At 51.2% G+C, this 24,468-nt stretch overlaps 1 protein-coding gene across 1 annotated transcript in view; it reads left to right on the top strand.

Annotated features, from left to right (window-relative positions):
- LOC135888227 (zinc finger protein 34-like) overlaps positions 1-16,763 on the top strand; it is a 114,789-nt gene extending 98,026 nt beyond the window's left edge. Inside the window, exons 13-14 of the mRNA XM_065416035.1 lie at positions 16,235-16,430; positions 16,596-16,763. Of these exons, the coding sequence (XP_065272107.1) occupies positions 16,235-16,430; positions 16,596-16,763 (364 nt within the window). The remainder of the gene's footprint in view (positions 1-16,234; positions 16,431-16,595) is intronic.
- The last annotated feature ends 7,705 nt before the right edge of the window (positions 16,764-24,468 follow it).

Consider the following 24,468-nt stretch of genomic DNA (forward strand, 5'->3'; position numbering starts at 1 on the left):
TCACAAGCTGTGATCTCACAATGAATTCTTTCCCACACTGAGGGTAGTGCCCGGGTGTCTCTTCCTTGGGATTTGTCTGCTGTGCTCTGGAATACTTGTCTCCTTCCCCGCCGTTAATAGATTCATCCACTCTCTTCCCTGGGTGGTTTTCCAGAAGCCTCTCTGACCTGTGCCAGTTTCCCCAGGCTTCTGCCTGCTCCAAGCACTGGGAAAAATTCCCTTCACTTCTTCCCACAAAGGTCCCCTGCAGTTCCACTTCCCCAGGAACTTCCTCATGATGATTCCCCTCCTCATTCTCACTCCCTCGCTCAGCACCTGCTTGGAGAGACACAATCCAGACAGGAGTCATTGTGCTGGGGAGAAAGAGGAATAGCACCGAGGGAAAACCCAACACGAAGACTGAGTAATTGGACTCCGCCTCCACATCCCACCCAAACACTCACAGGGAAGGAAAGCTGGGAAGCAAACTCCTGCAGCTAAGAGGCTGGGTGGAATGGCGTGAGCTATATCTGATGACTGCAGCCCTGTCCTAGCTGAGATGAGGAAGAACTGAGGACGTTACTCACACCATATTTTGGGATTCTCAACTTCTTCCTTCATTCCCTAGATTGTTTCTGTGTCAGTCCTCACCTGTACGGCTGTATCTCGGAAGCCTTCTTTCCTTGCAGTCCCGGAGATCGGGCACCCACGGCTCTTCCCCTCGTTCCAGCCGGGCAATCAGCTCCGGTTTGGGAAGGGGGAATCCTGTGCAGAGGGTGGAATCAGACCAGATCAGGGTGCATGGAGCATTGGTGGAATATTTGTCAGAAAGGACATTCCGTGAGTGGAACCTGTCCCTGTGCTCTGCTGGAGGAACGTGGAATCCAAGAGGATGGGAACATGGTCACTGAGTCCCCTTGTGCAGAGGAAGTTGTCTGGGGAGGTGAGTTGAATTATTACTATACCCTAATTAGTATCAGAGGGGTAGCCGTGTTAGTTTGAATCTATAAAAAGCAACACCGGGTCCTGTGGCACCTTTAAGACTAACAGAAGTATGTTATACTTCTGTTAGTCTTAAAGGTGCCACAGGACCCTCTGTTGCTGTACACCCTAACTAGGCGATCCCAGGATCTGTGCACTCTGGGGGCCTTGCTGACTCACACACAGCTCTGACTTAAACCCTACCTCTTTCTAAACCTGCAGAGCCCAGGGCCCTCCCCATGGCTGGAGCTAGTCCCAAGGAGGGAGGTGAACAGGGATTGTATGTGCACCCATGTCCCACTGGAGAGGGCACGGAGATGCAAGTGTCTCTCACACGGCAGCTGTGCATTATGGAACCACTCACCTCTCATCTAACTGACAAGGGAAGAACCTGACCAGATTCAGACACGCAGAACACACGGCTTCTAGTTAGGGTGACCAGACATCCCGATATTATCGGGACAGTCCCGATTTTAGGGGACTTGTCCCGTGCCCCGACCTTACATCGGTCGGGAAGCACTTTCTCCTGATATCGGGGGACCGTCTGGTGGAGGACGCAAGCCGGCGCCACTCACCTCTTCTTCCTGGGCCCTGGGGCAGCGCAGCTGAACTCCTGGCGCTCCCCCGCCGGCTGGCAGGAGCCTGCAGAGTGCTGCAGCCGCACTCCCCAGGCACGCACAGAGGCGGCGAGGAGGTCTCCGCTGCGTGCTGCAGGGGCGGGGCTTGTAGGCACCGGCAGCCGGCAGAGAGCCCACCAGCCCCCGCCCCCGTCGACCCGACCCAACCCGCGCGACCTTAGGAGCCAGAGGGACGGGACCTGCCTCCTGGATGCTTCCTGGGAGCCGCTCCAGGTAAGGCTAGCACTGCTGTGACTCACCTGGCCCCCTGGGGGGTCCCTCTGGCTGGGGGAGGGGCGCGGTGTGCTGCCCCCCTCCCTCCCTGAGGGGGGAGATGGAGACGGAACTGAGGCAAGCTGGTGCAGGGGGGGGGCGGGGCGTGGAGCTGCCCGTGGGTTCTCAGCCCCCAACAATTTTTCCTGTGCTCCGGCGTTTTTGTTTTGTTTTGCTCCACCGAAGGCTTGTTTTGTTTGTTTTTTTGCTACCCCCCCCCCCCCCGCGTCCTGATATTTCACCTCTGTCATCTAGTCACCCTACTTTTAGTATCTGAGGGGACAGGAATCCCATACCCAGCGAGATCACCGTCTCGTAGGTCTCCTGCATGACGTCCCTGTAGAGGGCTCTCTCAGCGGGGTCCAGCAAAGCCCCCTGCCCCTGGGTGAAATACACAGCCACCTCCTTGAAGGTCACCGGCATCTGAAACACCGAAAGCCCCCTCTCAGCACCTGCTGCTCCAGCCACAATCCCACTAGTCACGCGGGAGGAAGGATAAAGAAATGGAAGCTCTGGGAGGTCCAGAATAGCAGAATCCCACCCACACCCTGCTCAGAGCAGCCAGGAGGCTTCAGGGGGTGGGGAGAAGGTGAGAGGTCCTTGTCCTCCCCAGCACACAGAGCAGGGCAGGGTCTTCTCATTTCCCACACACCTGCCAGCCACAGGCTGATACGGGAAGCAGAGCTCTGAGCCAGAGGCAGGGACCGGAATACGAACAGCTTCGCTTCATATTTCACAGCAGCCTCAGGCTAGTGGGGTCTCACTCCAGCACTGGGAGCCTTGAAAATGTTCCCAGCCCTGTGCAAGGGGGTTGTATCCTGTTTGAGAAATGGGGGAATGTCCCGTCTACCCTCCCCCATCACCAATGGGCCCACTCAGAAATTCAGCAGGTTTATCACACCTTGTCTCGTCCCTGCCCAGGAGCTCCCTGAAAATCCCCTACCTGAGCTGGCTCCATCACAGACATTTCCCTTCCCTGTCTCCTAGAAGACGGGCCCATCTGAAGCAAAAGGTGGACGTGATTTCTCAGCCTGTCGGGGTGAGAGGGGTGATGGGGGAGGTTACAGAAGGGGCTGGAGTCCATGTCAAACCCCAGTTCCCCTCCAGGCTCTTCAGATCCTCCCAGTAACTGTATCTCTGAGCCAAATGCTAGAAAAAAAGCAGAACTAAAGGGGCCACTTTGGGGGATTTCCCCACACTGCCGTGTAAACTCCTCTCCCTTAGGAGCACCAGGAGCCCTTTGATGGCACCACCTAAAGAATGAGCTGCCCTGGACTCCTGCAGCAGCCCCCAGGGACAGGCAGGCAGAGGCTGATCCCATTGGCCCATCCGCACTCCCTGCCTGCCCAAAGCAGCAGTGACTCCGGTGTGGCTGAGATGTGAATCCTGCCCAGAAATCAGACCAGGGCCCTGGGCGACCCCAAAACTCATGAGAAACAGACCCAGGGGAGGTTCTAGGCACCAGCAAAGCAAGCACCTGCTTGGGGCAGCCTATTTGCAGGGGCAGCAGCGGGCAGGGATCCAGACTGGGAGCTGAGAACCAACAGGGGACCCTGGGAGCTGTAGTTCCCAAGGCCTGGTCTACACTACACCTTTAATTCGGATTTAGTGGCTTTAATTCGAATTAACTCTGGAACCGTCCACACAACGAAGCCATTTAATTCGAATTAAAGGGCCCTTTAATTCGATTTCTGTACTCCACCCCGACGAGCGGAGTAGCGCCAAAATCGAATTTGTCAATTCGAATTAGCGTTAGTGTGGCCGCAATTCGATGTTATTGGCCTCCAGGAGCTATCCCACAGTGCACCATTGTGACCGCTCTGGCCAGCAATCTGAACTCGCATGCACTGGCCAGGTGGACAGGAAAAGCCCCGGGAACATTTGAATTTCATTTCCTGTTTGCACAGCGTGGAGAGCACAGGTGACCACAGAGAGCTCATCAGCACAGGTAACCATGCAGGCTGATAATCGAAAAAGAGCACCAGCATGGACCGTACAGGAGGTACTGGATTTGATCTCTATATGGGGAGAGGATTCAGTGCTAGCTGAACTGCGTTCGAAAAGACGAAATGCCAAAACTTATGAAAAAATTTCCAAGGGCATGATGGAGAGAGGCCACAATAGGGACACAGATCAGTGCCGCGTGAAAGTCAAGGAGCTCAGACAAGCCTATCAAAAAGCAAAGGAGGCAAACGGTCGCTCCGGGTCAGAGCCGCGGACATGCCGCTTCTACGCTGAGCTAAATGCATTTCTAGGGGGGGCCGCCACCACTACCCCACCTCTGACTGTGGATTCCGAGCTGGGGATAATCTCATCAGGGACACCTGATGATTCCGCGGAAGGGGAAGAGGAGGAGGAGGAGGAGGACGAGCTGGCAGAGAGCACCCAGCTCTCCGTTCTCCCCAACAGCCAGGAACTGTTTCTCACCCTGACTGAAGTACCCTCCCAAGCCTCCCAAGCCAGCACCCAAGACCATGACCCCATGGAAGGGACCTCAGGTGAGTTTACCTTTTAAAATATAAAACATGGTTTAAAAGCAAGCATTTTTAATGATTAATTTGCCCTGAGCACTTGGGATGCATTCGCAGCCAGTACAGCTACTGGAAAAGTCTGTTAACATGTCTGGGGATGGAGCGGAAATCCTCCAGGGACATCTCCATGAAGCTCTCCTGGAGGTACTCCAAAAGCCTTGCCACAAGGTTTCTGGGCAGTGCAGCCTTATTCCGTCCTCCATGGTAGGACACTTGACCACGCCATGCTAGTAGCAAGTAATCTGGTATCATTGCCTGACAGAGCCTGGCAGCGTATGGTCCCGGTGTTTGCTGGCATTCAAGCAACATCCGTTCTTTATCTTGCTGTGTAATCCTCAGGAGAGTGATATCGCTTAGGGTAACCTGGTTGAAATAAGGGAATTTAATTAAGGGGACTGAGGTGGCCGTTCCTACTGGGCTGTTTGCCTGTGGCTGAAAAGAAATCCTTCCCTGCATTTAGCCAAGTGCAAGGGGGGGGGGAGGATTGGCCCAGAGCTTTTCGCGTTTTGCTAGCAGGGATCTTCCCTGATACCAGCCAGGCGGTGGGGGGAGGGATAAAGCACTCATCCCAGAGAATTCATGGCGGGTGGGGGGGGGGGTGTTAGTTTGGTTCCTGCAGGGATCTTCCCTGATACCAGCCACGCGGTGGGGGGAGGGATAAAGCACTCATCCCAGAGAATTCATGGCGGGTGGGGTGGTGGTGTTAGTTTGGTTCCTGCAGGGATCTTCCCTGATACCAGCCACGCGGTGGGGGGAGGGATAAAGCACTCATCCCAGAGAATTCATGGCGGGTGGGGGGGGGGGTGTTAGTTTGGTTCCTGCAGGGATCTTCCCTGATACCAGCCACGCGGTGGGGGGAGGGATAAAGCACTCATCCCAGAGAATTCATGGCGGGTGGGGGGGGGGTGTTAGTTTGGTTCCTGCAGGGATCTTCCCTGATACCAGCCACGCGGTGGGGGGAGGGATAAAGCACTCATCCCAGAGAATTCATGGCGGGTGGGGTGGTGGTGTTAGTTTGGTTCCTGCAGGGATCTTCCCTGATACCAGCCACGCGGTGGGGGGAGGGATAAAGCACTCATCCCAGAGAATTCATGGCGGGTGGGGGGGGGGTGTTAGTTTGGTTCCTGCAGGGATCTTCCCTGATACCAGCCACGCGGTGGGGGGAGGGATAAAGCACTCATCCCAGAGAATTCATGGCGGGTGGGGGGGGGGGTGTTAGTTTGGTTCCTGCAGTGATCTTCCCTGATACCAGCCACGCGGTGGGGGGAGGGATAAAGCACTCATCCCAGAGAATTCATGGCGGGTGGGGTGGTGGTGTTAGTTTGGTTCCTGCAGGGATCTTCCCTGATACCAGCCACGCGGTGGGGGGAGGGATAAAGCACTCATCCCAGAGAATTCATGGCGGGTGGGGGGGGGTGTTAGTTTGGTTCCTGCAGGGATCTTCCCTGATACCAGCCACGCGGTGGGGGGAGGGATAAAGCACTCATCCCAGAGAATTGGATGGGGGGGGGGTGTTAACCTTCAGCAGCAGAAAACAAGCTAACAGGAAAACTGCAGCACAACGGGCTTTGCTTGGTATGTGGGAAAGCAGGGCGCAGAAGCCTAAAGACAGTGGCTTACCATGGCAGCATGCAAGGTGAATTCTGTTTCCCCGACCTGCGTCTGTGATCTCTAGCAGCAAAGCCACAGGCACTCAATATTAAGAGGCAAAATGCGACCTTGCACAGAAATCACATGTGCTATGTAATGTGAATAGTATACACCGTGAAAGAGTATAAGCATTGTTCTGAAAAATGTATCTTTTAAAAAAATTCTCTCCTTTTTTCACTCCCTCCAGCAGGTGCAAATGTTTCAAGCCTCCCTCCTCCTTCCCGAAGGCTATCCCAGATAAGGCGTCGTAAAAAAAAAACGAGAGAAGAGATGTTTTCCGAAATCATGCAATCCACCAGGAATGAAAGAGCTCATCTGAATGAGTGGAAGGAGACGGTTTGCAAGTATAGGAAAGAAGCCAGTGACCGTGAGGACAGGAGGGACCAACGTGAGGACATGAGGGACCAACGTGAGGACAGGAGGGACCAACGTGAGGAGAGGAGAGACGCTCGAGATGAGAGGTGGCGGCAGGAAGATCAGAGGAGTCGGGAAGCAACGCTGGGGCTGCTGCGTGAGCAAACAGACATGCTCCGGCGTCTGGTGGAGCTTCAGGAACGGCTGCTGGAGAACCGAGTGCCGCTACAGCCCCTGTATAACCCCCCTACCTCCTCACCATGTTCCATAGCCTCCACACCCAGACGTGTAAGAACACGGGGGGGGAGGCTCCGTACACCCTCCCATTCCACCCCAGTGGACAGCCCAAGCAAAAGGCTGCCATTTTTTTAACCTTTTTTTACTGGGCTTTTCCTTCCCGCAGATCCTCCTCCCAAACCCCACTCAGGTTCTGTGCCGCTACAGCCCCTGTATAACCCCCCTACCTCCTCACCATTTTCCATAGCCTCCACACCCAGATGTGTAAGAACACGGGGGGGGGAGGCTCCGTACACCCTCCCATTCCACCCCAGTGGACAGCCCAAGCAAAAGGCTGCCATTTTCTTAACCTTTTTTTACTGGGCTTTTCCTTCCCGCTGATCCTCCTCCCAAACCCCACTCAGGTTCTCTCCCTCTTTTTATAATCAATTCATAAAGAATAAATGATTTTTAAACAATGGTGACTTTATTTCCTTTGAAAGCAAGCTGGGGGAAGGGGGAGGGTGGGTTCCTTACAGAGAATGAGTCAATAAAGGGGGCGGGTTTTCAGGAAGGATAAACAAACATAAATTTCACACTGTAGCCTGGCCAGTCATGAAACTGGTTTTCAAAGCTTCCCTAATGCGCAGCGCTTCATCGTGTGCTCTTCTAATCGCCCTGGTGTCTGGCTGCGAGTAATCAGCAGCCAGGCGATTTGCCTCAGCCTCCCACCCTGCCATAAAGGTCTCCCCCTTGCTCTCACAGAGATTGTGAAGCACACAGCAAGCAGTAATAACAATGGGGATATTGGTTTGGCTGAGGTCTGAGCGAGTCAATAAGGATCGCCAGCGACCTTTTAAACGGCCAAATGCACATTCTACCACCATTCTGCACTTGCTCAGCCTGTAGTTGAACAACTCCTGACTCCTGTCCAGGCTGCCTGTGTATGGCTTCATGAGCCATGGCATTAAGGGGTAGGCTGGGTCCCCAAGAATAACAATTGGCATTTCAACATCCCCCACGGTTATTTTCTGGTCCGGAAAGTAAGTCCCTTGCTGCAGCCGTTTAAACAGATTGGTGTTCCTGAAGACGCGAGCGTCATGAACCCTTCCCGGCCAGCCCACATGGATGTTGGTGAAACGTCCCTTGTGATCCACAAGTGCTTGCAGCACCATTGAGAAGTACCCCTTGCGGTTTATGTACTGGGTACCCTGGTGCTCCGGTGCCAAGATAGGAATATGGGTTCCATCTATTGCCCCACCACAGTTAGGGAATCCCATTGCAGCAAAGCCATCCACTATGACCTGCACATTTCCCAGAGTCACTACCTTTCGTAGCAGCACCTCCGTGATTGCTTTGGCTACTTGCATCACAGCAGCCCCCACAGTAGATTTGCCCACTCCAAATTGATTCCCGACTGACCGGTAGCTGTCTGGCGTTGCAAGCTTCCACAGGGCTATCGCCACTCGCTTCTCAACTGTGAGGGCTGCTCTCATCTTGGTATTCTGGCGCTTCAGGGCAGGGGAAAGCAAGTCACAAAGTTCCATGAAAGTGCCCTTACGCATGCGAAAGTTTCTCAGCCACTGGGAATCGTCCCACACCTGCAACACTATGCGGTCCCACCAGTCTGTGCTTGTTTCCCGGGCCCAGAATCGGCGTTCAAAGCCTATAACCTGGCCCATTAACATCATAATCTCCAAAGCACCGGGGCCCGCGGTCTCAGAGAATTCTGTGTCCGTGTCCATGTCCTCATCACGCTGGTCGCTGCGCTGCAATCGCCGCCTCCTCCTCCTCCTCGCCTCTTGTTTCTGGTCCTGTGTAAGCATAAACTCCACGAGAAAGCGCGAGGTGTTTATAATGTTCAAGACTGCGTTCTGGAGCACAACGGGATCCATGCTTGATGCAGAATGGAGTCTGCAGAGTTCACTCAGGAAAAAAGGCGCGAAATGGTTGTCTGCCGTTGCTTTCAGGGAGGGAGGGGGAGGCTGTACCCAGAACTACCTGCGACAATGTTTTTTGCCCCATCATGCACTGGGGTCTCAACCCAGAATTCCAAGGGGGGTGGAGACTGCGGGAACTATGGGATAGCTATATAAAAGCTACCCACAATGCAACGCTCTGGAAATCGATGCTACTATGGTAGCTTGGACGCAAACCACCGAATTAATGGTGCCTAGTGTGGCCGAATACATTCGAATTTACAAAATCGGTTTCCTAAATTCGAATTATATAAATTCGAATTAATCCTGTAGTGTAGACATACACATGGTTAGCTCCCTGCCTATAGAGCCAGCCCTGGAGCAGGGAAAGAACTACATTTCCCAGCATTCCCTTGGCCGCTATTAACAGGAAAGGAACAGGAAGGGAGTATGGTAGCTGAAACCTCATGCTGCAGCTTGTTGTGAAGGGAGAGCTCATTGCTAGAGCGGGGTGGCACTGTGAATGGGGAACAAGTGTGCCCAAGGAGTAGAAGGCTTTGGCCCAGATATTCCCTTCAGAAGACTTCCCCAGACTGGATTAGGGATCCTGGTGTGACCTCACCTTGCAGCCCGCAAAGAAGGAATTGAGTGGCCTAAATGGACAGTGCCCCTCTTTATCTGAAACCTACAAGGGAGGTATGTGGATCCCACTAGCATTTAAAATGAAAAGTAAGGGAGGGGAGGCTCTGCTAGAGGACCTGGGCAGCTTTAGATACAGTATCAGGCACTTAGGAGGATTTCCACGTCTGAGCCATGGAAGCAGAAATTGACTTTTCCTTTCCAGATTTAGCTAATATTCAGAAAGGGAATCTAGCACCTGCCTTCCAGATTTGAACACCTCAAAATTCAGGAGTGCTCAAGCTCAATTTGGGCAGCTGTTACTTCAATTCTCCCAAATCAAATATACTGATCCACTGTAATTTGCTGTAGAAAAAGTAGGATAAAATTGAGCAAGAAATGCTTCCCAGTGGTTTGTTGGACTGGAATTGCTATTTTCAACAGCCATTGCCTTTTTTTTTTAGTTTTATTTGTTTGAAAGGAAGACAGTGATATCGCATTGGCAAATTCCCCATAGAAACAAAGAGTGGAACAAAAGAATAATAAAGGCACCTCAACTTTTCCTCATTGATGGAGGACAGGCTTATAATATGCATCCAGATATCCTCCAATCACACAAGCTGAAAATGGTTCCACTTTACTGCAGTTCTGTAACCCTATGGGAACCAATCCTGTCTGTGTTCTGTGCACATCCAAAATTCCTGCTGAATGACTCGCCCTGGGAGCAAGTTACCAGTGACCCAGGGCTGGGGCGGAAGGAGGATGCAGGTGGGTGGGGGAGAGCCCAGGGCAGGGGGTGTGGGTCGGAGAGGCCAAGAGCTGGGGCGGCACAGGGTACAGGTGTGGGGGGGGGGGAGAGCCTAGGGCTGGGGAGCAGGAGGGTGCAGGGGGGGGGAGCCCAGGGTTCTGGGGTGGGAGCAGCCACATTTTTTTTTGCTTGGGGCAGCAAAAAATCTAGAGCCGGCCCTGCACAGACCCAACCAGCATGGGTGTGTCTGACAATAACACACTGGGAGCAGGGTGTGGGTGTGGGGGCTGCGTTTTTGCCTCTGTCCCCCTCCAGTGTCCCCACACAAACCCTTCCCTCGCAGTGTCCCCCACTCACATATTCCCCCATTCCAACCTCGCTGCCCTCAGCCACACAATCCCCCCGATCCCTCCATCTTCCCTTCAGTGCACCCCCGCCCCCATGGCAGCCTGCCCCCCATATCCCCAGCACCCGCCTCCTGCTCCTGCAGCCTGGGTGTGCTGGGGGGGTGGGTTTCTCTCACCTTCCCTCCTGGGGCAGGGGCCGGGCCGGAAAGGGGCCCTGGCCGGGCTAGGGGCTCTGCCCTGGGAGAGGCTCCTGGGGAGCAGCGGGAAGGGCCCTGCTGGAGATTCCCCTCTCCCGGCTGCAGCCAGGGCTCCGGGCTCCCAGCACCAGCCGCCGGGGCTCGGGGATCTCGCTGGGAGCCAGAGTCACCGCAGCGGCTGCGAGTCACTTCCTGCTGCCGGGCCTGAGCCCAGCGATCGCTCCCCCCAGAGCCGCCTCCCAGCTGCTCTTGTGTCCTAGCGATAAACCCATCACCATGGAGCATCTCTGTGTCCGACTCCTGTTACACTCACAGGCTCTATGGTCAGAAGGGCCCATCAGGAGCATCTAGCCCAGGGATTCTCACAACCAAATTTGATGGCCTCAGAGTGTGGCCAGAAACTCTTACTGGTGGCTGCTCTGACACTTTCCCCTATAATCCTAACTAACTTTACGAGAAACCAATAAATATGCCCAGAGGTAAGAGGGGGGAACGGTCTTACTATTGTGGGGAACTTTATGGGTTATACACCACCCTGATAGAATCGAATAGCAAAAGGAGCTGAGTCCTCGCTCCCACTCCCTTTATCTGGAGACCTGCCTGACCTGGAGGACTCCCCTTCCACTCTGGTGTCTGAAACCCCGACAAGACTGGCCCCAAGATTCCTGCGGGGTCTTCATCCCCAATTTTGTTGCGATCACTGAGGACAGAGGCTAGGGTGTAGTATCCCCACTCTGGGGGGCTCTCTTCACTCCGGACGCATCTCTGATGTCGCTATTCAGCATTGCATTGAGTTCAGAACAAATACGATTTATTAAACAGCAAGTAATTAAAAAAATTAAGGAAAAAATGGGAAAGGGGAAAGGAAAACATGATGTCATCCCATGCTGCCCAGGGTCCCCCCCTCACTCTCCCCAGCTGCTCACCACACCCAGCTCCAGACTGCTCCAGACCCAGCAACCCTCTGCATCAGTGCTTCTGTTGCTCTGCCTCCAACCCAGCTCTGGCTGCTCCTCTCCGCTTAGCTCTGCCCTTCTCTGGCAGGCAGCTCCAGCTCACACAGAAAACGGGCATCTGACTCCCTCATTGGCCTGCCTGCCCTGTCAACAAGACTGACCTAGTGCCTTGGCCTCTCTCCATTCGCCCTGGGGACTAGTCTGAGGGTTTTCATTTCTCATTGGCCCTTCCTGTCTTTTGGTACTGGGAGAAGCCAACCAAAACCCCCCCACTAAGTTTCAGTAAGGGGACAACAGTCATGGGGTCAGGCAACTTCACGGTGTGTGTGAGCTCCAAAGCATCCTTCAGGTGAATTATAAATTTCTTTGTTTACCCCTTTCTTCCTGTTGGTGATGGACGGCCAGTTAAGAGTTTTCTAATACCCACAGTCGGTCCTTTGTCGTCTCTGAGGAGTTTTAGTGGGACAATCCCCAGAACTATGACATATTTCAGTAACAAAAACTTTGACATATGTCTGTGTCTTTATGGACAGATCCTCATCTTTGAGCCTGGTGAGTGGGTTTTGCCATGACAGCAAATGTCCGGGGGTGTTTGCAGAGCACAAGGGCTGAAGCTCAGAAACATCCCTGATTAGTCACCTTCCCAACTAGCCAATTGCCCTGCATCCATAGCTGGTTGATTGCTGCCAGATCCCGCCCACCCAGACCCAGACTCCCAGCCCTGGGGGAGGGGGGGCATCCCGCAGGTCGGCGCTGACTGACAGCTGCTGCCAGCGCCCTGTCACTGTGACAGTGGCCAACACTGCCCTCACCTCATGAGTACCCCCACCGCACCCCCTCCAGCACCCCTAACTCTACACCCCCCATCAGCTCCCACCCCCCATTAGTTTCCTCTTTTGGGGCACCTGGAATATGGTCAGCCTAGCAACAAACTTACATTAAAATCTCACCATTCTACATGCACTGGTGTCACACGCATTTCAACGGCAAAACATTCAGCAGATCATGAGTTTTCCAATGATCCCTCACCAGGCACACTTTGCACACAAAATATCATAACCATACACAAGTGGTGAACATGGGGTGCTGAGGTTATCACAAGAGGGATCCGTGTGGGGCGAGTGGAGCAAAGAAACTCTCTGTCATTCCAACGCAGGACACGGTGGGACATGGGGAGGGCGTGACCGGCTGGCTATCGAGGGCCATGGAGGCAGGCAGGGAGAGGAGCCCCGCCCCAGGCTTGGCCCAGGTCCACTGGAGTTGCTGGGGAGAGGAACCCCTCCCTCACCCCAGCCCAGGACCACAGGAGCTCCCACGGCTGGGGAGAGGTGCCTCTCACCCAGTCCCAAGCTGCTGTGGTGAGAGAAGGGTGGGGGCAGTCCTCTCCCCACCGCAGGCTGCACCCAAAAGCCCTCACCTCCAGCCCCACCCCACAGCCCACACACCAAGCCAGATCCCTCACCCGTTCTGCATCCCTCAGTCCCAGCCCAGAGCCCCCTCCCACACTCCGAACCCCTTGGTCCCACCCCCACCACATGAATTATGGAGATGATGTGTCACATATTGGTGCATAGAACCAAATTCATTCCACACATGAGGGAACACTGGTCAGAACACATAAGAAGCTCAGAGTGAGTTTACACTAGGAAATCTGGTGGAGGGTCACAGAGATCTGCTGGCTAATCCCGACCACACCTCCTAGCGTAGCCAGAACTTCAGAGGCTGATGCTATGGAGGCAGAAGTGGGATCTCCAGGACTCTGGCAAAAGTTCCTGTGGGAATCAGTCCCTCTCAGTGGCGCTGTCTGAATGTGCATATCCCATGATCCCCAAACACTCGATACTCCAGCACCCAGTTCCCCCTGATATCAAGCTCCACCAGCCCCAGCCATTCAATCCCCAGAGACATCCACAGAACTCAAAGTCCTGGTCCCTTTTGATTCATTCAGAGCCCAGCACCCTGGGGGATTTGGGGAGGGGAGGAGTTACCAGCCCCCAGGGACACTTGCCCAAAAGGGAACAGCTCAAGTCAGAGGGGGAGCCCAGCTCAGGGGCTGGTGGAAGATGGGGGGTGGGTACAGGTGTCTTGAGTGAAGGTGGGGCCTGGCCCAAGTGTCTTTCTCCTCATCTCCATGGCAGGGGGATCCCGGCTGGGAGGGGAAGGGAGAGGGGGGAACTTCAGCCAGGCAGAGGGAGCGGCTGGAGGAGTTTCTCTCTCTCCCTTCCCCCACCTGTGGCCCATCAGTTCAGCAGCCAGGGCTGCAGCAGGGAGGAGGGGCTGATCCGGGCTTCTCCTCCTTTGTCTGGGGTTTACTTAGACCAGGCAGAGCCAGTGGGTCACTGACCAGCTGATGCTCGGCTGCTGATGGATCCTCACCCCAGCCATGGGCAGCTGGATCCTTGGGAGCCAAAAGCCCCTGACGTGTGTGGGAACGAGGAAATGGGTTTGTTACTATGGCCTGGTCAGGGCCCTGAGAGAATTTCCCTGCTGTGTGGGGGAGTCTCTGATGTCCAACATGGTGTTAGCTTCACTTGGAGCAGTTTCTGCACTGAGAACATCTCAGAGGTTTCTTCCCTGTGCGGATTTCTGGATGCTTGATACTCTGGGAGCACCTAATGAAGCTTCCCCCGCATTCAAGACCTCTCTGCTGTGTGGGTCACTGAGGTGTGCTTGAATCTTTTCCTGCAGTCCGGCTATTCCTAGGCTCTCTCATACCTCTGTGGATTCTCTGACTTTTAATGAGGGGTGATCGCTGAACGAAGCTTTCCCCACAGTCCAAGCACTGATGAGGTCTCTCTCCTGTGTGGATCCTTTGATGTCTTATAAGGGCTGACTTCTACAGGAAACATTTCCGACAGTCGAGGCAATTCTGAGGTTTGTGTTAAGAAGGAATGTGAGGTGTGCAATAAGACGAGAGCTCCAATTAAACTTTTCCCACTTTCAAGATATTTAAAGTGTCTTTTTCACATGTGGGTTTTCTGATGTTGAGTGAGTTTTGAGCTACAGTTACAATTTTTCTCACAGTGCAAGAACTTAGGAGGTCCCTCTCCTGTCTGAAGTGTCTGATTTGTAAGTGCTGCTGATCTCTCTGTCAAACCTTTCCCACAGTCCAAACACTTATGGGGTCTCTCTCCTGTATTTATTTTCTGATGCCTATTAAGGGCTGTCATAACTATAAAGGGAAGGGTTACAGCTCTCCTGTGTACAGTACTAAAATCCCTCCTGGCCAGAGACTCCAAAATCCTTTTACCTGTAAAGGGTTAAGAAGCTCGGGTAACCTGTCTGACACCTGACCCAAAGGGCCAATAAGGGGACAAGATACTTTCAAATCTTGGGTGGGGGGAAAGGCTTTTGTGTGTGCTCTTTGTTTTAAGGGGTTGTTCGCTCTTGGGACTGAGAGGGACCAGACATCAATCCAGGTTTTCCCCATCTTTCTAAACAAGTCTCTCTTATTTCAAAATTGTAAGTAAAAGCCAGGCAAGGCGTCTTAGATTTACTTTGTTTTCTCAACTTGTAAATGTACCTTTTACTAGAGTGTTTATCTTTGTTTGCTATACTTTGAACCTAAGACAGAGGGGGGTCCTTTGAGCTCTTTAAGTTTGATTACCCTGTAAAGTTATTTTCCATACTGATTTTACAGAGATGATTTTTACCTTTTTCTTTAATTAAAAGCCTTCTTTTTAAGAACCTGATTGATTTCTCCTTGTTTTAAGATCCAAGGGGGTTTGGATCTGTATTCACCAGGAGTTGGTGAAAGGAAGGAGGGGGGAAGGGTCAATTTCTCCTTGTTTAAGATCCAAGGGGGTTTGGATCTGTATTCACCAGGAGTTGGTGAAAGGAAGGAGGGGGGAAGGGTCAATTTCTCCTTATTTAAGATCCAAGGAGTTTGGATCTGTATTCACCAGGGAATTGGTGAGAGAGTTTCTAAAAGCTTCCCAGGGTAGGGAATGGTGGCAGCGGACCAGAACTAAGCTGGTAGTTAAGCTTAGAAGTCCTCATGCAGGCCCCTACATTTGTACCCTAAAGTTCAAAGTGGGGATACAGCCTTGACAAGGGCAGTAAATGATCTAAACTCCTACATGCCACAGGGGGCTTCAACGGTGGTCCCCTTAACTCACCCAACAATATTGTTAATCTATCCAACCACACACTTAACCCAGCAGAAGAGTCTGTCCTATCTCGGGGACTTTCTTTCTGCCCCACAACCCGCCCGCACATGATACAATTCTGTGGTGATCTGGAAGCCTACTTTTGTTGTCTCCGACTCAAGGAATATTTGCAACACACCATTGAACAGCGCACTGACCCAAAGGAACCCTCCTATCAACACTAGAAGAAGAAGAATTCTGCGTGGACTCCTCCTGATGGTCGAAATGACAGACTGGACTTCTACACAGAGTGCTTCCGCAGACATGCACAGGCTCAGATTTTGAACAAACAGCATCACTTGCCCCATAACCTCAGGCGCACAGAACGCAACACCATCCACGGCCTCAGAAACAACCCTGACATTCTAATCAAAGCGGCTGACAAAGGAGGTGCTGTAGTCATCATGAACAGGTCGGATTATGAATAGGAGCCAGCCAAGCAACTCTCCAACACAACATTCTACAGGCCACTATCCTCAGATCCCACTGAGACGTACCAAAAGAAACTACACCAACTGCTCAAGAAACTCCCTGCTATAGCACGGGAACAAATCTACGCAGACACACCCCTAGAGCCCTGACCAGGGGTATTCTATCTGCTACCCAAGATCCATAAACCTGGAAATCCTGGATGCCCCATTATCTCAGGCATTGGCACTCTTACAGCAGGATTAACTGGCTACGTGGACTCTCTCCTCAGACCCTATGCTACCAGCACTCCTAGCTATCTTCGAGACACCACTGACTTCCTGAGGAAACTACAATACACTGGTGATCTTCCTGAAAACACCATCCTGGCCACCATGGATGTAGAAGCTCTCTACACTAATATTACACATGAGGATGGGCTACAAGCTGTCAGGAACAGTATCCCTGATGAGGCCACAGCATACCTGGTGGCTGAGCTTTGTGACTTTGTCTTCACCCACAACCATTTCTGATTTTGGGACAACTTATACATTCAAGTCAGTGGCACTGCTACGGGTAACCACATGGCCCCACAGCATGCCAACATTTTATGGCCAACTTAGAACAACGTTTCCTCGGCTCTCATCCCTTAGAGCCCCATCCTCTACTTGCGCTACATTGAGGACATCTTCATCATATGGACTCATGGGAAGGAGGCCCTTGAAGAATTCCACCAGGATTTCAACAATTTCCACCCCACCATCGACCTCAGCCTGGACCAGTCCACACAAGAGATCCTGGACACCACAGCAAATAAGTGATGGTCACATAAACACCACCCTATACCAGAAACCTACTGACCGCTATACTTACCTACCTGCCTCCATCTTCCATCCAGACCTTGAGAGGCAGGCCAGTCCTCGCTTACAGACAGCCCCCAATCTGAAGCAAATACTCACCAGCAACTACACACCACAGAAACACTAACCCAGGAACCAATCCCTGCAACAAACCCCGTTGCCAACTCTGTCCCCATATCTACTCTAGCGACACCACCATAGGACCCAACCATATCAGCCACACTATCAGGGGCACATTCAGGTGCACATCTACTAACGTAATATATGCCATCATGTGCCAGCAATGCCCCTCTGCCATGTACATTGGCCAAACCGGACAGACTCTACGTAAAAGAATAAATGGACACAAATCAGGAATGGTAACATACAAAAGCCAGTAGGAGAACACTTCAATATCCCTGGACATTCAATAACAGATTTAAAAGTAGCCATCCTTCAACCAAAAAACTTCAAAAACAGACTTCAGAGAGAAACTGCAGAGTTACAATTCATTTGCAAACTTAAAACCATCAATGTGGGCCTCAATAGGGACTGGGAGTGGCTGGCTCACTACAAAAGCAATTTTCCCTCTCTTGGTATTGACCCCTCCTCATCAGTCATTGGGAGTGGACCACATCCGCCCTGACTGAATTGGCCTTGTCAACACTGGTTCTCCACTTGTAAGGTAATTCCCTTCTCCTCATGGGCCAGTATATTTATGCCTGTATCTGTAATTTTCACTCCATGCATCTGAAGAAGGGTTTTTTTTTACCCACGAAAGCTTATGCCGAAATAAATTTGTTAGTCTTTAAGGTGCCACCTGACTCCTCCTTTTCTTATTAAGGGCTGATTTCCAATGGAAACCATTCCCGCAGTCCAGACATTTATAGGGTCTCTCTTCTATGTGCATTCTTCAATGATTATTAAGATTTCTGCTGTTACTGAAGCAGTTCCCACATCCCAAGCATTAATAAAGTCTCTGTCCTGTTTGGCTTGCCTGATCTGAGTCAATTAAATGCAAGCTCCTTAATCCTTTCTTGTCATGTGTCACAGAAGTTTAGATCCTGTGTGGATTCTCCCATGTTTAATGAGGTGTGATGTCTGTCTGAAAATTTTCCCACCGTCCAACCTGTTATTGGGGTCTCTCTCCTGTGTGGATTGCCTGATGTTTAACAAGGTGTGACCTCTGTATGAAACTTTTCCCACAGTCCAAGCACTTGTGAGGTCTCTCTCCTGTGTGGATTGCCTGATGACTAACAAGGTCTGACCGCGTGGACAGCGCTCTGGGGGCTGGACTGTGCGCTTCCGCAGAGCAGTGTGTCTAGATCCGCGTGGAGCCAGACACGCTGCTCTGAGTAGCATGGTAGGGGAGACAGGGATGTCGGGTTGGATAAGTGGCAGCAGCTCCCGGGGGGCAGTCAGGGAGCAGGGGCGGTTGCATAGTGGTTCGGGTTCCGGGGTGGTGGTTAGGGGCGGGTGGGTCTCTGGAGGGGGCGGTCAGGGAGCAGGGGGGTGGATAGGGGTTGGGGCTGTCAGGGGACAGGGAGCAAGGGGGATTGGGTGGGAGAGTTCTGGGGGGGGCAGTTAGGGTGGGGGGTCTCCAGAGGGGGTGGTCAGGAGAGAAGGAGCGGGGGGGTGTTAGATGGGGTTGGGGATTCTGAGGGGGGCAGTCAGGGGGTGGAAAGTGGGAGGGGGCAGATAGGGGGCGGGGCCAGGCTGTTTGAGGAGACACAGCCTTCCCTACCTGGCCCTCCATACAATTCTACAACCCTCATGTCGCCCTCAGGCCAAAAATGTTGCTCACCCCTGTGCTAAGTCCTTTAAGTTACTTTCACCCCTGACCATTGGGAAGGAAACAGACGCATGAGGGGATGGCTGGCAGCAGAACCTCAAGTCTCTCATGCCAGGGGGAGTTCAGGATTTAGCCAAAACCAACATCGGTGGAGTTGAGGATGTCGGCTGGTTCCTCTTCTCTGGTTTGCCCTGCTTAGCTTCCCTTTCAGGACCAGCATGATGAAAGCCCAATGGTGCCAGGAGACAGCGGGTGTGAGACATTCCCCAGGGTACAATCTGGACTGTTGAACTGCTTAATTCTCCATCCCAGGGCATGTTTTACACTGCTTCCCAGAGTCAATAAAAATCAATGATTTAAAAAAAAAAATCAAGAAAATCAGATTTTTGTTATTTAAATTGGATTTTTTTTTGATAATTATTTTCCTCAAAAACCATTTTATCTAAAGATAGTTTTAATTAAGATACATTATAGCTCAAATCTCTCTCATCATGGAATAGGGATTATACATTCCAATTCTATAGTATGAGACAATATAGACATGTCATGTTTAAGAAAAGTTTTGTAAATGAGTTCCTGTAGTTTATGCATTAAGGACCCAGTCTTATGAGGATCCACAGGCTTCTGTATAGATTACTTAGGTTCATCTTTCTATCTACCCAATGGGACTCAGTGCTCAGTCTAGAAGATACCATCAGAGATGCTTAGTTTGCCAGTTCTCAAACTGTGGCGTTCTGTCTCCAAAGGTAACATGCTTGTTAACAGTAAAAATGTTTTAAAATAAATTAATATATAGAGGTGAGAAATAACAGACCTCACCTCTATTGTCCCTCTGCAAATTAGTGTACAAAGAGTTAATCCCTTACCGCTCTCCAAAATTGCAAAGTTTCAAAAAGTTCAATGAATACAAGACTGTTGGAGGCGGAATAGATCTGGACAAGGAGAAGTCTGGAGACAAATGTGAGAAGAGAGGGACATACACTTTTCTGTTAAAATATTATACGCTTGCTGTTGAAGAAACAAATCCAGAATACTGAACGTTGTTGTTTTAGTTAAATAAAACAATTTAAATGTCAGTCTGGTGATGTTCTCCTCCTAATACAGCATGGCAAGAAAATCCTCCAACTATTAATGATTAACCTGTTGAATTGGAGATAGTTCACCTCCTAATGACTTCATAAATATCTGCTTCAATTACCTTTGGTAATGAAATAACCAAACAAACATTCATTGTCTGATATAGCTGTAAAACTCATCTGAAAAGTTTTCAAAATAAATCACTGTTTAAAAATGTATAGTGTGTACCTTCTAAAAATGAAACCTACATCTATCTCTGCATTGTGAACAGGGCCGGTGCAAACATTGAGGCGACGTAGGCAGTAGCTTAGGGCGCTAGGATTTGGGGGGCACCATTTTCTTCAGCAGCGACCGCGGCGGCCGGATCTTCAGCCGCCCCGGCCACCGCCGGCATTTAGGTGGAGGGAGCTGGGGCAATGGAGCGTGGGGAGGGCCGCCTGCAGCAAGAGGGGTGGGGCGGCACGCAGGGGAACTCCCCGCCCCAGCTCACCCCTGCCCCACCTCCTCCCCGAGCATGCCGTGGCTCCTTCACTTCTCCTGCCTCCCAAGCTTGCGGTGCCTGAGCTGATTGGCGCCGCAAGCCTGGGAGGGGGAGAAGTGAAGCAGCCACGGCGTGCTCGGGGAGGAGGCGGGGCAGGGGTGAGCTGGGGCGGGGGGGTGCCTCAGGGTGGGGGGTGGGGAGCTGCCGCGGTGGGGGCCTCAGGGCGGAAGGGGGGAGCTGCAGGGAGGGGGAGCTGCAGGGAGGGGGGGCACCCCAGAGCGGGGCCTCGGGGACGGGGGGGGCGCAAGGTGGAAGATTCACCTAGGGCGCGAAACATCCTTCCACCAGCCCTGGTTGTGAAGAATATGTATTAAGGTTATAACAACCAACAAGAATACATTTTAATGTAGAAAACCATGATTAAATCGAGTCTTCCTGACTAGTGATTTAAATCAAATCCACCCTGCTGCTTCCCTGTGTGAACAACAAACCCCCCCACGCTCTGCTCCCACACAGCCACCAGCCTTCACAGTCACTCCTGGCTGCACTGTACTGAGTGCGACCAGCCAGACACTCAGGAATGTACCAAACGACACAGCAACATCAGCCAGTTTTCTACTCCCAGCCTTGCACCCCGGGAATGTGCATCTTGAACTGCTCAGTCTGTTCACTGTGATGGAAAAACTCAATAATTAGTGGGTCACCCCAATAAAGGAGCCGGATTAGGCCACAGCCTTGTTCTCTCCAGTCAAATCCCCCAAACACTTCAATGAAAACACACAGGTCCATACAAAACACTAAAACCAGTTTATTAACTGGAGCAAGGGGGTTTTCAGGGATTACAAGGGAGAAAGATGTAAAAGGTCAGAACCGGTTAAAACTATAAAATTAAAACATGCATTTTAAATCCTAAATTTTACCAATCTAAGGAAAATGCGAAGCAAGCAGGTTTTCGCACCCCACCCGCTGTTGCAGGCAGTTCACAGTTCTTAGTACCCAGCCTGGACTACCTTCCAGCCTTGATCCACCCTCCCCAGTCCAAGGTCCCTGTTGCCTTTCAAGCCATTTTGCTGCCTTCTGTAAAGATGGGAGAGGAGAGGTAAAAATGGAGGCAATTCTCCCTTGTGCTTTTATACCACTCTCCTCTTTGAGGTTCATCCCCCAGCCGGGGGGCAGGGGACAATCAGTCTGTGGCCTAAGTGAGCGACCAGCCGTCCTTCCGGTGAATTGTAACTCTCCTGTTCCCAGCTCCACAGCTGGTGAATGGCCGGCTAAGCAATTACTGGCCACTTAGCACCTAGCTGGTGTGCAGGTGACATTGTCTCTGAGGAGCTCGTCTGTGGGCGTTTTCCAGCTGTACAGCATGTAACAAACATACAGCAAACTCTCAGAGCTCCATGGACAGTGCTGATAGACACATTATAATGGGACACTAATATTCAGCAGGCGACGACTTTTCCTATGATACCGCACAAGACATACTTTGGAGAAGATTTATCATTTTGTAATCGTGGTGCCCAGAAGAGTGTACACCAATGGTTCTCAGATGTGTTTCATCACCCCCCCCTCCTTCTTTGTGTCTGTGGTCATTTACGCCCCCACCCTCAAAAGCACATATATCACCACCCAGCTCTAAAGGCAGAGTAGTCACTAGCAATGTGCACAGCTCTGAAGACCTCCAATAGCAGCACAGAAGTTAGGGTGGCCACGTGAAAAATAATATTCATCAATATCGCTATTCACAACACTTATCACCCCATTGCCACCCTTACTTCTGTGCTGCTGCTGCACCTGGGTTTGAGAGCCTGAGCATTTATTCCCACCTCCCAGCTAGGCCTGTTCCTTCTTCATAAGCCCCAGCCAACTGAGGCCGACAGCCAGTGCTCTTTACAAAAAAACCAAACAACCCACACTGTTCACGCCTCAACGACACATTCCTGTGCCTTCATTGGGAGGCTCTGCCCACACTTTGAGAATTGCTAGTGTAGAGAGTCACCGTGGGGATTGGTAGCCAAGATGGTAAGACCTGCTCCTTTCCATCTCCGGGATCCCCAGAGAAAACGTCCGAGCAGGAGAGCGGAACAGATCCGATTAACATTAACCTTGCAAAACACATTTTGGTGATTTCAGCTATAAACATTCCCTCCATCCTTCAGCCCCTACCCCAGTGAATTCAAAGAGACTGAGCTAGAATAGGGCAGGTGGCACGGGCGACGGTTATAATGGCGGAATTATTGATCCCTGAAATAACAGAATACAGGAACCCTTTGGATAGCTAAACTTAGACTACTACAGTTACCCCTCTTAGAATCATAGAATATTAGGGATGGAAGGGACCTCAGGAGGTCATCTAGTCCTACCCCCTGCTTAAAGCAGGACCAATCCCCAACTAAATCATCCCAGACAGGGCTTTGTCAAGCCTGACCTTAAAAACCTCTAAGGAAGGAGATTCCACCACCTCCCTAGGTAACCCATTCCAGTGCTTCACCACCCTCCTAGTGAAATAGTGTTTCCTCAAATCCAACCTAAACTTTCCCCACTGCAACGGGAGACCATTACTCCTTGTTCTGTCATCTGGTACCACTGAGAACAGTCTAGATCCATCCTCTTTGGAACTCCCTTTCAGGTAGTTGAAAGCAGCTACCAAATCCCCCATCATTCTTCTCTTCTATAGACTAAACAATCCCCGTTCTCTCAGCCTCTCCTCATAAGTCATGTGCTCCAGCCCCCTAATCATTTTTGTTGCCCTCCGCTGGACTCTTTCCAACTTTTCCACATCCTTCTTGTAGTGTGGGGACCAAAACTGGACACAATACTCCAGAAGAGTCCTCACCAATGTTGAATAGAGGGGAACGATCACGTCCCTCCATCTGCTGGCAACGACCCACTTGTACAGCCCAAAATGCCATTAGCCTTCTTGGCAACAAGGGCACACTGTTGACTCATATCCAGCTTCTCATCCACCGTAAACCCTAAGTCCTTTTCTGCAGAACTGCTGCCTAGCCATTCGGTCCCTAGTCTGTAGCAGTGAATGGGATTCTTTCATCCTAAGTGCAGGTCTCTCCACTTGTCCTTGTTGAACCTCATCAGATTTATTTTGGCCCAATCCTCTAATTTGTCTACGTCCCTCTGTATCATATCCCTACCCTCCAACGTATCTACCACTCCTCCCAGTTTAGTGTCATCTGCAAACTTGCTGAGGGTGCAGTCCACGTCATCCTCCAGATCATTAATGAAGATACTGAACAAAACCGGCCCCAGGACCGACACCTGGGCCACGCCACTTGATACGGGCTGCCAACTAGACATGGAGCCATTGATCACTACCCATTAAACCCGATGATCTAGCCAGCTTTTTATCCACTTTATGGTCCATTCCTCCACCCCATACTTCTTTAACTTGCTGGCAAGAATACTGTAGGAGATCATATCAAAAGTTTTGCTAAAATCAAGGAATAACACGTCCAATGCTCTCCCCTCATCCACAGAGCCAGTTATCTCGTCATAGAAGATAATTAGGTTATTCAGACATGACTTGCCCTCTTCTTCCAAGTCTTTAAAAATACATATTTACATTTCAAACTCTAGCTTATCTAAGGTTGACACACTGTTAAAATCTCTCTCTAAATTTGACCCTGAGTCAATTACATACAAGTTGCTTAACCCTTTCTTGCCATGTGTCACAGAAGTTTAGATCCTGTGTGGATTCTTCCATGTTTAATGAGGCTAGACCTCTATATGAAACTTTTCCCGCAGTCCAAGCACCTCTGGAGTCTCTACTGTGTGGATTGACTGATGTTGAACAAGGTGTGACATCTGTATAAAACTTTTCCCACAATCCAAGCACTTGTGGGGTCTCTCTCCTGTGTGTAATGACTGATGTTTAACAAGGTTTGACCTCACTGTGAAACTTTCCCATAGTCCAAGCACTTGTGTGGTCTCTCTCCTGTGTGTAATGCCTGATGTTGAACAAGGTTTGACTTTTTTATGAAACTTTTCCCACAGTCCAAGCACTTGTGGGGTCTTTCTCCTGTGTGGATTGCCTGATGTTTAAGAAGGTTTGACCTCTCTGTGAAACTTTTCCCGCAGTCCAAGCACTTGTGAGGTCTCTCTCCTGTGTGGATTGTCTGATGTTTAACACGGTTTGACTTTTTTATGAAACTTTTCCCACAGTCCAAGCACTTATGGGGTCTCTCTCCTCTGTGAATTGCCTGATGTTGAACAAGGTCTGAGCTTCTTATGAAACTTTTCCCACAGTCCAAGCACTTGTGGGGTCTTTCTCCTGTGTGGATTGCCTGATGTTGAACAAGGTGTGCCCTCTGTATGAAACTTTTCCC

The sequence above is a fragment of the Emys orbicularis genome, chromosome 13 (genome assembly GCF_028017835.1).
Source record: "Emys orbicularis isolate rEmyOrb1 chromosome 13, rEmyOrb1.hap1, whole genome shotgun sequence".
NCBI lineage: Eukaryota > Metazoa > Chordata > Testudines > Emydidae > Emys > Emys orbicularis.